This window comes from Sporothrix schenckii (assembly GCF_000961545.1).
Source record: "Sporothrix schenckii 1099-18 chromosome Unknown Cont44, whole genome shotgun sequence".
Taxonomy (NCBI): domain Eukaryota; kingdom Fungi; phylum Ascomycota; class Sordariomycetes; order Ophiostomatales; family Ophiostomataceae; genus Sporothrix; species Sporothrix schenckii.
Window position 1 is genome coordinate 3,166,305 of NW_015971145.1, and position 12,648 is coordinate 3,178,952.

The 12,648-nt window shown below is 55.0% G+C and overlaps 6 protein-coding genes across 6 annotated transcripts; 4 read left to right on the top strand and 2 right to left on the bottom strand.

Moving 5' to 3' along the window:
- Positions 1 to 1,393: 1,393 nt before the first annotated feature.
- Positions 1,394 to 4,175, top strand: SPSK_08505 (uncharacterized protein; the record flags this gene model as incomplete). Its single annotated transcript, XM_016735100.1, has 2 exons — positions 1,394 to 1,723; positions 1,794 to 4,175. 2 exons carry the CDS (start codon positions 1,394 to 1,396, stop codon positions 4,173 to 4,175), a joined length of 2,712 nt encoding a protein of 903 aa, XP_016587757.1.
- A 75-nt stretch (positions 4,176 to 4,250) lies between these two features.
- SPSK_09714 (uncharacterized protein) lies at positions 4,251 to 5,060 on the top strand (the record flags this gene model as incomplete). Its single annotated transcript, XM_016736285.1, has 1 exon — positions 4,251 to 5,060. The coding sequence occupies one exon, from the start codon at positions 4,251 to 4,253 to the stop codon at positions 5,058 to 5,060; it is 810 nt and encodes a 269-aa protein (XP_016587758.1).
- Positions 5,061 to 6,804: 1,744 nt separating this feature from the next.
- SPSK_08868 (amino acid transporter, AAT family) lies at positions 6,805 to 8,694 on the bottom strand (the record flags this gene model as incomplete). The annotated part of the gene is made up of 4 exons (XM_016735454.1): positions 6,805 to 7,015; positions 7,092 to 7,659; positions 7,730 to 7,994; positions 8,071 to 8,694. The coding sequence occupies 4 exons, from the start codon at positions 8,692 to 8,694 to the stop codon at positions 6,805 to 6,807; spliced, it is 1,668 nt and encodes a 555-aa protein (XP_016587759.1).
- An 873-nt stretch (positions 8,695 to 9,567) lies between these two features.
- On the top strand, positions 9,568 to 10,593 carry SPSK_09536 (aspartate aminotransferase; the record flags this gene model as incomplete). The annotated part of the gene is made up of 3 exons (XM_016736108.1): positions 9,568 to 9,819; positions 9,892 to 10,294; positions 10,367 to 10,593. The coding sequence occupies 3 exons, from the start codon at positions 9,568 to 9,570 to the stop codon at positions 10,591 to 10,593; spliced, it is 882 nt and encodes a 293-aa protein (XP_016587760.1).
- Positions 10,594 to 10,636: 43 nt separating this feature from the next.
- On the top strand, positions 10,637 to 11,171 carry SPSK_09908 (uncharacterized protein; the record flags this gene model as incomplete). The annotated part of the gene is made up of 2 exons (XM_016736475.1): positions 10,637 to 10,890; positions 10,964 to 11,171. The coding sequence occupies 2 exons, from the start codon at positions 10,637 to 10,639 to the stop codon at positions 11,169 to 11,171; spliced, it is 462 nt and encodes a 153-aa protein (XP_016587761.1).
- Positions 11,172 to 11,692: 521 nt separating this feature from the next.
- On the bottom strand, positions 11,693 to 12,648 carry SPSK_09603 (uncharacterized protein; the record flags this gene model as incomplete). Its single annotated transcript, XM_016736175.1, has 2 exons — positions 11,693 to 12,434; positions 12,476 to 12,648. The coding sequence occupies 2 exons, from the start codon at positions 12,646 to 12,648 to the stop codon at positions 11,693 to 11,695; spliced, it is 915 nt and encodes a 304-aa protein (XP_016587762.1).

The following is a 12,648-nucleotide window of genomic DNA, read 5'->3' on the forward strand; positions in this document are numbered from 1 at the left end:
ACGCCATATTACCAGCTTGCGGTGGAGGGATGGACCGCATCCCATTGTCTTCGACCTCTCCCACAATGCCGTCGTAGGACGTATCCAAGTGAATTTTCTGGACGACCAGAATCCCCGTCTTAATACGGCCACAGAACCCTTGACAGTCCCCAGCCGTGCCTAGGTTCCATTGTCGACGGTATCGGCTGGCTGGCTGGAGAGACGGAGTTTCAATGCGTGGACTCGATTCGTGGAAACGGCGGGCGTGATGCACCTTTCACCACGCAAATAATTGCAACGGGCAGACTGACGACGACGGGTTCCTAAGACATCCCGAGACGGTGTTATTTCCATAAAAATAATTCGTAGCTGTCTTTGACAGCCGGAACGCCACAGCCGTGAACTCTTACGTCAACATGTCGCCGCATTTGCGGGGCGGCAAAGCTTAAACTGACGCCAAGACCTGCCCTGTGCTGCGATGCTCCACAAAGGCCGCTCATTAATTAAGAAGCATTCGTTGCGAGGCACTAAGAACGTGCGAGAGATACGCAGTAGACTAGTTTCCATCGCTTCGTTTCCCACTTCTTTCGAGGCCCATTATGTACAGATAGCAAGTCGATCTTTAGGGGCTGTTATTGATGGCGGGATGGCCAACGGGGCGATTCCCTCCATCCAGCGTCGCAGTGCCAATTAGTAGAGCAGGAGGTGGCTGTAAAAAACCGAAGGATCGCAAATGGAAAAGACGAAACATTTTACGCCCGAGGGGTTGCCATGTCGTTTTTATTTCCTGTTTCGTTTACCCCAACCCAACTCAGCAGAACACGAGACGACCCCTGCTCCCCGGCAGTCCATAATACAAGGTTCGGGGATTGACGTGCTTATTTTCACTTCCTTGTTTTGGAGCGTGACGCGGCCACAGAACTTTTGTTACGATAGCCTTCGTTTTCACACCGATCAAAATCTGACCGTTTTCATTTTCGTATTTCTACTCCACAACACCTTGCAGTATGTCTGTACACCGTCCAAAGTGGAAAACTACGACGGTGCTGCACCAAACGGGAGCGGCACAGTGGCCGGTAAAGTAGATGGCAAAGTATTCTGTAGAGACCGGAAGGATTGTGGCTGTTTACGTTTCGGTTGCCCTGCCGTGCCGCGGTTTAGGCCACAGGCCTTTTAACCCCTATTTCCTCGTCGTATTTTTGTCCGAAACAAGCTTATACGACTGTCGATCTTCAACAGGACAAGAAGAGGAGAGCACATTACGTCGTGGAGGGTGTTGAAATCAACTTCACTCCGTGTGTGTTCTCTGACGTTGCACATGCTCCAGTTCACCTGCTCCTCTTGTGAATTGCACACTCACGTTCTCACTTTATCCACCCTTTTCTTTCAACAACATGCCTTTCACACCACCAATATGTTAAGTTTCTTGTCCATGGCCGTGTCGGACACCGGCTGGAGGCCGGCCATGTCCGTTGCAGCGGCCCTCGTGGGCAGCATCGCGGCCGAGCGTTTGTCTGCACATCCACTGGAGATTTGGTCGGACTTGGTCTGCTGGACAGCCTTGTTTGCAGCGTTTCACTACAAGACACGGCGAGTACGACCGACGAACCATGACCGATTACCGGGCCGCGAGCCATCGTCACAGAGTACCGGATGGCGGCGGTCGGTACCGCTGTGGCTGGTCGCCGTATGCATTTCTTCGGTGACCGTCTACCGGTCGGAGCTGGGTGCTGTCCCGTTGTTGGTAAGTCGGAGGTCGGTCGCCGTCAACGTAAAAACATATCCTTTGAAGGAACGTGGACTAAGAAAAACAGCCTGCCGCAACACCAATCCTCTTTATCGTCGAACGTCTCCTCGGATGTGACGCTTCCGACTACAGCACGAAACGCCGGATATGGGCTTACATCAACGGCATTGTGGGCACATTGTCGATTGCCGTCCTGTCCACCGGCAGCCTCGTCGACTGGAACTTTGGCAATACGGCGCCGGCTCTCGGTCCGGTGGCGGCTCTCGTGATTGCTTTTGTCATCTTCACGCCTCGACCAGAGGCATCGACGCTGCCGTTCCGCGTTTGTCGGATTTTCTCACCGTTTGTACCGTCGCTCACTATTCACGAAGTGGCACCCTCCCTGGCATGGCGGGTGCTTGTTGCTTTGCTATGCGTCGCCGTTGGTGACGTATACTTATTCGCACCGGTGGTGGTTGATGTTGCGCCGACGCTCATTCTCGGCCTCTCGCGAGCCCTGTTTTGGTATTTTACGATACAAACACTCCGACCCGCTACCACATACGACAAGCTGTCGCTATCATCTTCCATTCCTCTCGGTCGACCACCACCCCCATCCCCACCAACACAACCTCCCTCCTGGCGCATCGCGACGACGATCCTGGCCTTTGGCCTTCTGTCGGCGAGCAATCCATTTGCGCAGCAGACAAGCAGCAACGCACTCGCCGTTGCCGTAGCTAGCCTCCTGACACTGACACAAATCGTTCTCGTCCTCCCTGAAAACACACATTGGACACGCGTGGTGTGGACCGCCTTTGCATTGGTACCCATGGTGCCCTTTGTGGCCAACATGGCTGCGCTCTACGGCTTCTATCCAGCGCCGCCACACTCCCTCCTCCACCACGAACACCCCGTCGCGGCCCTCGTGCGCCTTGGCCAGACACGCTTCGACGACCTGCTGCGGCGACAATCGATGAATGAGACGGCAGCCGGTGACGAGTACCGCCGGCGCTACGGCATCGAGCCGCCGCCCGGGTTTGACGCGTGGTTCCACCTGGCGCGCGAACTGGACGCGCCCGTCATCGACGAGTACGACATGATCCACCAAAGTCTGCAGCCACTGCGCGTACTGAGCGGAAAGGAGATACAAAAGGCGATGCAGACGGTCTACACGCTGCCGGACAGCGATGTGTGGCAGTGCAATTACGTCGCCAAGACACGGCAGACGACCTGTAAGCACCCGACGCGCAGTTTCGACCGCAACGTGCAGGAGATGTTTAATGCCTGGCTGGGGGGAGGGTCGTTTGGCGGCGGCGTGCCCACGACAACAGCGCACTTGGACGTGGATGTCACGTTCCTGGTCAACCACTTGGACGAACCAAGAGTCTTGTTGCCGGCCGGCGTGGACAACACAGGTCGAGACAAGTACAGCGTCACCATCCTCGACGGACAACCCGTGTACGATGTCTTGACACAGAACTGTGCAGCACAGCAGCACCAACTGTCCCAAAACACAACAAGCGAAACGGGCCCGGTCGTGGAGATGTATGGCCTTCCATTTGTCACCGACACGCGAGCCGCCCGCGATCTATGCCGGCATCCCGAGTACAAGGACATGCATGGCATGCTGGCCAGCCCTGTGTCGTTCCCCTTGATCCAGGGCCTCGTGCCGGTTCTATCGTGCGGCGCCTTGTCCACCATGGGCGACATCCTCTATCCCAGCCCGGCCTACAGCGAGTCGGGGTTTGTGTACGATGCCGCCCACGACGTCCCTTGGGACAAGAAGACGAATGCGCTGTACTGGGCCGGGTCGACCACGGGGGCCTATGCCGAGGACGGGAAGTCCGGCAACTGGCACGGCTTCCATCGCCAGCGGGCCGTCGCTGTCGCCCAAAATCTGGAGCACAGACAGCATGCCTACTTGACAGACCAGGGTGGCAAGGGAGACGGCCCCGTCCGCCGCGTCTGGTCCTCGTTTCTGAACGGCCGCCTCTTTCGCGTCGCCTTTACGCGCGTCTTTCAGTGCGACCACCGCGCCTGCCGTGCGCAGCGCGGCTTCTTTCGCCTGCAGCCCTGGGCCGGCCGCGACGACGCGCTGGCGTCGCGCCTTGTCTTGGGCGTCGACGGCAACGGCATCAGCGGGCGCTACTACAAGCTGGTCGCGTCCGGGTCGACCCCGCTGAAGCAGACGCTGCTCCGCGAATGGCACGACGAGCGTCTCGTGCCGTGGGTGCACTACATTCCAGTCAGCCAGGCGTTGGACGAGCTGCCCGAGCTCGTGTCGTACCTCGCCTCCGCCCAAGGTGAGGCGGTCGCGCGCACCGTCGCCGAGAACGGCCAGCGGTGGTTCCAGCAGGCGATGCGGCCGGCTGACCGGGCGGTGTATGTGCACCGGCTGCTGCTGGAGCTGGCACGCTTGCAGGATCCCGAGCGGCCGGCAGGACGCGCGGAAACGGGTGCAGATGTGTAGCTGGTAGATACAGAGTTTATAGAATACCCTTTGTTTTCGAGAGTACTTTTTTATGTAATAGTCCTACACTCATATATGCGCCCATCCATTGGCTACGAGAACTTGCATCTCGTTGATCGTACAGTGTCGACCGGTCTCAGCGTGCGTTGGGTCGTCTGCTGCCCATTTGGCGATCCGAGCATCGACGATCCTCTCTTTGAACCATGTCGTCGATGTCCACCTCTGGAGGCGGTTGGACCACAGACCGTAGGCGACGTCCCATGTCGACAGCCACAACCCACTCGGCGGATGCATCCCGTCATACGCCTTCCGGTTGTACCCGACACGAACATCCGTATTCATCCACACACCTTTGTGAGTGCTTGTCCTGCTGTCATTGTTGTTGTCTGCGTGAATGAGGCAGCACTCGGACGCCTCGAGATGCGACGCTGCCAGACTGTCCGACAGCCCGCGGAAGTGCAGCCCGTCGTAAAACGGCGCGGCATCCATAGCCACCAAGCCGTTCCAACAGCTGCGGACCGGCACGGGCGCTCTGCGGCGCACAGCGTTGCGCGATGCCGAGGCCCGGAAAAAGGGCCAGTGGATCGAGAGCGGCGCGTGCCCGTCGCTGTCGCGCAGCGCAAAGGTGTCGTAGAGCATAGGCGCGACGGATGCGTCCAGCGCACAGGCGGCTGCGTAGTCGCCCCCACGCGTGTCCAGCAAGGTCAGCACATCGGCTACGGAAAAAGCAATGTCCTCGATGAACACAATCTTATCGTATACCACCCCTGCCCCCGTGTCCTTTTGCTCGCGCAAAGGCTCCAGCACCGTGTTGCGCAGGCCCGCCAGATAGGGGATCCGTCGCCGGTGGCGTTGGCCACTGGGGTCCGTCACCCATCCGTTTAGATCCTCGGACGCCATCTCGTCGGCGTGCGTTGTTTTGTCCAGGACAACCCGTCGTGGCACGCCGCGGCTAGCCAGCTCGTTGTCCAACCCTAATAGCACACTCTTGGTGCGGTCCCAGCTGCCGCTCTCGTAGATGCTAACAAACACATTGGTGTTGTTATTGTTGCTTGATCTGGCACGGAGCGTGTCGACTAGTCTGAGCAGGGCTAGTGGCCATGCCTCGCGCAAAATCGCCTCGCTGTTCCAGTGCAGGCTGGCAATGAAGATGTTTTGGTCGGCGTTGGATGTGAGGAGCGACGGGGTCCTTTGGTGGCTCGTCTGCGCGCGTCTTGCTTGCAGTATGTCGACTATAAACAAAAGGCCCACGGCAATAGCCAGCGCCAGCCGGAGCCGCCGTGTGCGTCGGTGCAGGACGAGACCGAGTCCCGGGAGCATCTTACGCAAGCGAAATAAGATGGGCAATTGGCTTGTTTTGGTCACCCGTAGTTGGCCAATTAGAGAGACCGGCGTTTCTGACTATTGCTGCCGCCCAGCGGCTTTGTTCGATTTTGTTTTTAAGAAAAAAAAAAAAAAGAAAGAAAACGTATGTTGTAGGACATTTGTTTTTCTCCGTAAATTGCAGTAGGACGGGAAAAAGTAAATGGCCAGGCTGTGCCATCCTCGCGCTATTGGCAACTGGGCCGTGCATCTGCCAGCCGTATTTCATCTCACTCCCTGGTGCCCTGTGCGATGTCCTACCGGTCCCACATGAATCGCGCCACGCATCAGCCACAATCCAGCCCAATTCATGCTTTGCGGTGGGTATGGTACGGAGCACAAAACATGTTTTTTGCACAAAACGGAGGAAAACAGCCTTTTAAGTCGTATATTTATGAAATCATAAATGAAGCGAAGCACCTTTTGTTGGATATCGTAAAGAGGACTAGGCAAATGTACGTGGTGTCTAGCCACGCCTATTCTTTAAACTTGAGACAGATATGCAGGTCCAATACACAACATTGTCTGTATATAGTGCCGACACGCGCGACGGCGACGAGACCCAAGTATAAGGCAACGGGCTGCGGACGATCTGAAATACTCCGATAAATACATCTCACAGTGATATTTATAGGGCAATTGTAGAACCGGCGAGGTTATGTTCTCTGACAGATATTATAAAGGAATAGTTGGAAACATCGTATAAAAGCACAATAAAATTTCACTTCCCTTCGATTAGGAGTTCCCGTATCTTTGAGACTCTGTACTCGTCATTCTCTCTCCTCGCGTATTCTGACCCTTTTATTGTCCAGCCAGTTGTTCTGGATTTAAGGCCTAGCTTCTCCCTCTCTGGCAAGAATCAAAGTCGATAATAACAGGTGTGTCACCATCGAACAACTTGGCCCATGCACATTATAATAACAAATAAGAGCAACATGATGCTTACATGAGTGTACGTATGGAGTAGTGGCAGCAAGTGAGGACATACTTCGTATATTTAAGAAAATAAATAAACCAAATTGATGTCATTTTTCTTAGTCTATGGTAATGGGGTCCGTAGAGCTGACCAGCCAACCTCAGCCAATATTGATATGAAAATATCCGTGTAAACAAGAATGTGAGATAAAGAACACATATATTATCCTATGGAAGAAATAAAGTGAAATTGCACGAATTTCAGTAACTATCGCAAAGTCTTTGCGTCGACGTATGCCAAGTGCATCCGTAGGAGCCGCAGTCCGGTGTCCGCCTTTCGTCTCCACACCGCTTATAACCACAGCAATGTAAGCCAGCGCCAGGCTTTGTTTGGCTTTTTTTCTTCTTCCGCCTCTTCATTTTCGGCAATGTCCAGGAAATGACCAATGGGTATCTCGCTGAGCGGGATAATTTTGGATTTTCGAATGAATTTGTAGGAGAAGTACAGTGCGAGAAAGATGGGAACGTTGATGTAACTGGATATGAACGTCTCGGTGCTCCAACTGGTTATTGTGAAAATCATGTTAGTCATCTGGCCTGTCAGGCGAATTTGGCATGGATTTCTCAGGGATAACGTACTGTCCGTGGATGAAAGTTGAGAAGCCACCTGTCAGGAGCACAAGGATGAGAAGGAACAGGGACCACCAAGACAGGTAGGGTTGCAGCGGCGAGGCCCACGGGAGGCGCGAGCGTGACAGTCCCTGCTTTTGGAACGCGTAGTAGAAGCGAAGATAGACGATGAGATAGACGAGCCAGTTCACCAGGGTCGCAATGGACACGAGGTCCTTGAGCCAGTCGAACACGTTGGCGGCCGTGCTGGAGAGCGACATGTACGCCAGGCCCATGAAAACCGCGTAGAACAGCACCGTATAGTGGGGGATGCTGAAGCGGTTGACCCGTGTGAGAAACCGCGGCGCACGCCCTTCCATGGCCATGCCGTAGAGGATGCGCGAGCCCCAGAGCAGGCTCGAGTTGCCCGCCGACCAGGCCGACGTCAGCACCACGGCATTGATAATGGACGGGACGACCTTGATGCCGGCGAGCTGGGCCGCAATGACAAACGGCGACTGGGACGCGTTTCCAGTCGTCAAGGAAAGATGGGGGTTGTCCGAGGGGACAATGAGGCCAACAAAGAAGATGGTGATGACTGTTATTTTGAAGGTTTAGTCTTCATGCGGGGCGAGGGTAGTGCACATAATGACAGAAGTGCGACTCACCATAGAAGAGAAGAATCTTAAAGAACACTCTCTTGGCTGCCTTGGGAATGGATGTGCGCGGGTTGCGAGTCTCGGCCGACGTGAGGGGAATGTTCTCGATGCCCGAGTAGGCATACAGCGCACTGTTCAGCGCCTTCCAGAACCCGAGGAAGCGGCCGAGACTTCCGCCAATGCCTAGATACTGGGCAAAGGGCCCCGGGTGGTTCCAGTACTTGAAGCCGATCGCTTCGTGGTTGGGTGCGCCACCACATGTGATGACCAGCGACTAGAGAGCCTCGTTAGAGAGTTTATTTGTACGAGACGTACCAGCGCGGTGCAATGGGAAGGCATGACAGACGTACCATAATGTTTAGTCCAATCACGAGAGCGATCTTGAGCAGAGAAAACCCATACTCGAGCTCGCCGTAGACGCGCACAAACACGAGCGTCGTCGCGATCGTGAGCAGCCCAAAAACGGTGATGAACACGGCGCTATTGACGTCGGTCCAGAACTGCACAATGACCGCGGCCGCCGAGATCTCGGACGGGACCGACACAATGTGTGAATAGACTTCGTTCCAGCCGTTGGCAAACGATAGCGCCGGGTCCACAAAGTGCTGCGCGTAGCGGATGATGCCGCCGTTGAGCGGGACGAGAGCGGCCATCTCGGCACCCGCAAACACGGATCCGATGGCCGCCGTGCCGATGATGGAATAGCCCAGGAGCGCACCGAGGGGCCCGGCCCGGCCAATGGCCTGACCCGACGACAAGAACAGGCCGGTGCCGAGTGTGCCGGCCAAGGCAATCATCTGCACGTGGCGCTGATGCAACCCCTGCTTCAGCTGTGTGATTTCCTCAAACTCGGCTGACAAGGCCTGCACCTGTATGGCGCCCGTCTTGCTGGCCGCGTCGTCCAGGACGCCCTTCTCCAGGCTCGGGGGAGGGTCCATGGGCACCGTCTTTTCGTCCAAGTTGACACCAGACATGATGGACGGAGGGGGGTGGGGGAACTTGTTGGAAGCCAATGGATAGGAAAGAGAAGAAGGGCAGAGAGAACAGTAAAGAGATGACAGAGGCGGTTGTCGAGTCGCCCCTGGCGTCTGGCTGTTCACGAAGCACGCGTGGGCATTCTTTTATATCCATCTGTCACCCTCCATTGTTGCACTATGGAGAGATAGAAATGCGGTATCTTATCACCCGTCGGCGACGAGCCACACTCTTGACCAGTTCTTATCCATTGTTGGAGGAGACGTTCGCGGTGAGCACGATCCACGAACAGGGTTCATTCCCCAGATTCTGATAGACTAGACGTATCTTATCTCTACATTGTCCTCAAAAGGAAAAGAGCACGCTTGGCTTAGCCCTGGACCAATTTCTGGCTATTGCGGGGAAATTTCAACAAAATCTGCTCACTTGGTCTGGCCGAGTACCAACCGTAATCCAGCATTGTCCTAATTGGGTAAGGCGGGAAGATACGGCGTAACCAACATCCATCGAGACTGGCATGCGGTGGACCTCTTGTATAGGTGTGATGCACATGCCGTCTTCGGAAGACTGCCGAAGTCTGCGAGACTGCCCATGGCATCCCCCGTACGCGAGGAAGCTCTCTGCACATCACGATGACATTGCGTAAATTTGCTCACCTTGCGTGATGGCGCCAGCCTCCTCTTGGCCTTTCAAATCCTACGGGTTCAAAGGCAGGTTCTCTCTATAACTAGCTATCAAATTCCCTAGTCATTGCTCTTCAGTCACTGCCATTCGCGGCCTTTACATTTCATGCCTGCTTGATTTTGCCATTCACCGATACTTATCCCCAAGTTACAGATTCCCGAAACCGAGATTTCGTCCTGACATCCACAATGCTCTCTCTACGAGGTGCGGCAAGCGCCAAAACGCAGGACATACCGTGGCGTTTTGCGCCTGGTGGCAACAACCGATACGATGCCGTAACTAATCCAGGCGGTGTTATCTCTTTTGCTACTGCGGAAAATGCATGCCTCCCCACGCCCCTTTTTTTTCTTGTCTTATCTCCAATGCTACACACTCGCGTTTCTAACACGGGTTTGCAGAACTTGATGCATGACGAGCTTCATGATTTCGTGCAGAAGAATGTACGTCCACAACATACACATTCTGCTGTTGTTTGCATCGCCACAGCCCTCCATCTAATGCTGTCAAACTAGGTCTCCATACCGAAGCTTGCCTATGCGTACCGCTTCAGCACCATGGGCGGACCACGCTTCCCTGCCGCCATGGCTGCGCACATCAACGAGCACTTCCACCCCGCTGCGCCTGTGCAGGCCGAGGACATTATTACCGCGTCGGGCCTGACCGCCATCCACGAGTTGGTTGGGTACAGCCTGGCCGATCCCGGCGACGGCATTCTGGTCAACCGGCCGGTCTACGGCCGCTTCGAGCTGGACTTTGGCAACACGTCGGGTCTGCGCATGGTCTACGCCGACATGGACGGCATCGATCCGTGTTCGCCAGCGGCCGTTGCCAAGTACCAGGAGCGACTCGATGCGTCCACGGCCGAGGGCATCCCGATCAAGGCCGTCCTCATCGTCAACCCGAACAATCCATTAGGTATGCGTCTCCTGTTCACTTGCCTTTGTGCCATGTCCCCTCACTGCTTTTTGTCTTCTAACCCGTATCCAGGGCGTGCCTACCCGGCCGACACACTGCGGGCGCTGATGGCCTTTTGCGAAACGAACAAGATTCACCTCATCAGCGACGAGGTATATGGCCTCTCGACATACAGCCTGGATGATGGGCATGATGTGCCCTTCACCTCTGTGCTGTCCTTTGATTCCACTAATCTTCTCGACAAAGACAGGCTGCACGTCTTGTACGGAATGAGCAAGGTAAACAGGAGGGTCCTTTAATGAATCTTTGTCCTGGCATGGAACATGGTCTGTGGCGGCTGACATGGTGCAGGATTTTGCTGCTGCTGGGCTTCGACTGGGTAGCTTGATCACCCGCAATCGCTCTTTGCGCAAAGCCGTAGCGTGCAACATGCGGTTCCACAATCCGTCTGGCATATCCGTTGCCATTGGGACGGCCATTCTCGAGGACAGAGACTTTGTCGCGTCTTTTGTTCGTCTGTCGCAGGAAAGGCTCCGGGACAGCCACCTCCATACCACCAAGGTGCTGGACGCCGCCGGCGTCAAATACGAAAGGGGGTGCGTGACCACAGATCCACATGTTCCATGCCGTTGACCTGTGTCCCAGTAGCACTGACCGTCGGCCCTGTAGGAACGCTGGCTTCTTTGTTTTCATCGATCTGGCTCCGTGGCTCGAACACGCCGAGCCAGGACAAAATCGAGAATTCGTCCTCGCGCAAAAGCTGCTCGAGGCAGGCGTCGGCCTCCACCCATGCGAGGAGCATGCAGAGAAAGAGGGCCAGTTTCGACTTGTCTTCAGCCAGGACAGGGAGACACTCCAAGAAGGCCTCAGGCGGTAAGGATTCGACTACACCCGACAGCCAAAGCTTCCTTGGAGCATGGTTCAAAAGCTAACGAAACCGTGACAGTCTGATTGCAGTTTTGAAGACCATTGACTCTGAAAGACAGGACAAAACATCGAATGGACACTTATAAGCCACGAGGAACGGCACCATAAAAAGGAAGATTCCGATTTACGTATTGTTTTTGCAATACCAGACCAATAGACCACCCGAAAACCTCACGGAGGGCTTGCATTTTGGACGTGATCCTGTACGGTTCCTTCTCCAACCTGCTTATTGGATGTGACATACAAATGACGTTCAGTGGATATACATGACTGAGGCTTCCTCCCAGTACCGTGAGACAGGAGACTCAGCTTCTGCCGATTGTCTGAAATGCAAACCCATCCAACCTGTATTTCTTTGCCTTCATTGTATATAATCACTACCATCACCTCCGTTATTCCTTGTATAACAGAAATCAAAATGTGCGTCATTCGGGCGAGTAGACGCGTGCATAGGCATAATTGAGTCGTCTTTTAATATAAAGTAGTGTCTCTGCAAATAGACTGCGGTGCTATGACTGTGCTCCACAGATCCATACATGTGTTCAGTCGATACGCTTCGAGTGCTGGCATACTCTCCAAGAGCATCTTTGCGTGAGACCAACTGCGAATGTTGTGTCTTCTGCTCATTTTCCTGAGCTGCTCGACAAAGTAGTCCTGGTCAACAGCCGAACTAGCCGAGGCGCCCAGGAGAAGAACCCAAAAGAGCTCCGCCGTAAAACCCAGAGCGTCGTGCATCAATGATTCAAATTGCACGAGGACGGCCTTCAGTCGGTCGAGGAGCCGACATCGGATGGCGCCGCCGACAGGTGTCTCTCGTAGGTTGGTATAAATGAAGAGCAAGCCGGCATGAAGTAGAATGGTCCCCACCATGACCTGCGTGTCCGTGGGTGCCGTGACTTGGTCGTCAAAGAGGGCCGTCAAGAATTGGTACTCCACTTGGTAGACGCGATCGGGGTAGCTTGCTTCCCATGGTAGATACAGCGAGTCGGTCAAACTCAGAAACAAGGACAAGCGGTGCAGCGACAGCAGCAGCTGCGCTATCGAGAGGCGATGTTTCACCGTCAAGATGGCGTCGAGGGCTCCATTTGTGACGAGGTGATACGTGTCAGACGAGACAGACGGCGTAAAGACTGTCAAAGGTGCAGACGTGTCTGCCTGGTAGAAAGGGAAGCGCGGTGGCCGTCCCAGTCTCGAGCTTGCCAGAAGATCGGACCTGTAATAAGCATCGCCCGTGTCAGTCAGAGATACACGTACATAATGTTGGGACTATGCATCCTAGGCCAAGGCCAGACGCACCACAGCACCATCCGACGCAGGATGCCTCGCATTCCCAGGTTGCTCAAGCCGCCGCGCAATTCGACCATGCGTACAAGTCCGCCGGTATGGACTGCGGCGTTGGAGGATATGCCGTTCAAGTTCTTGCCCAT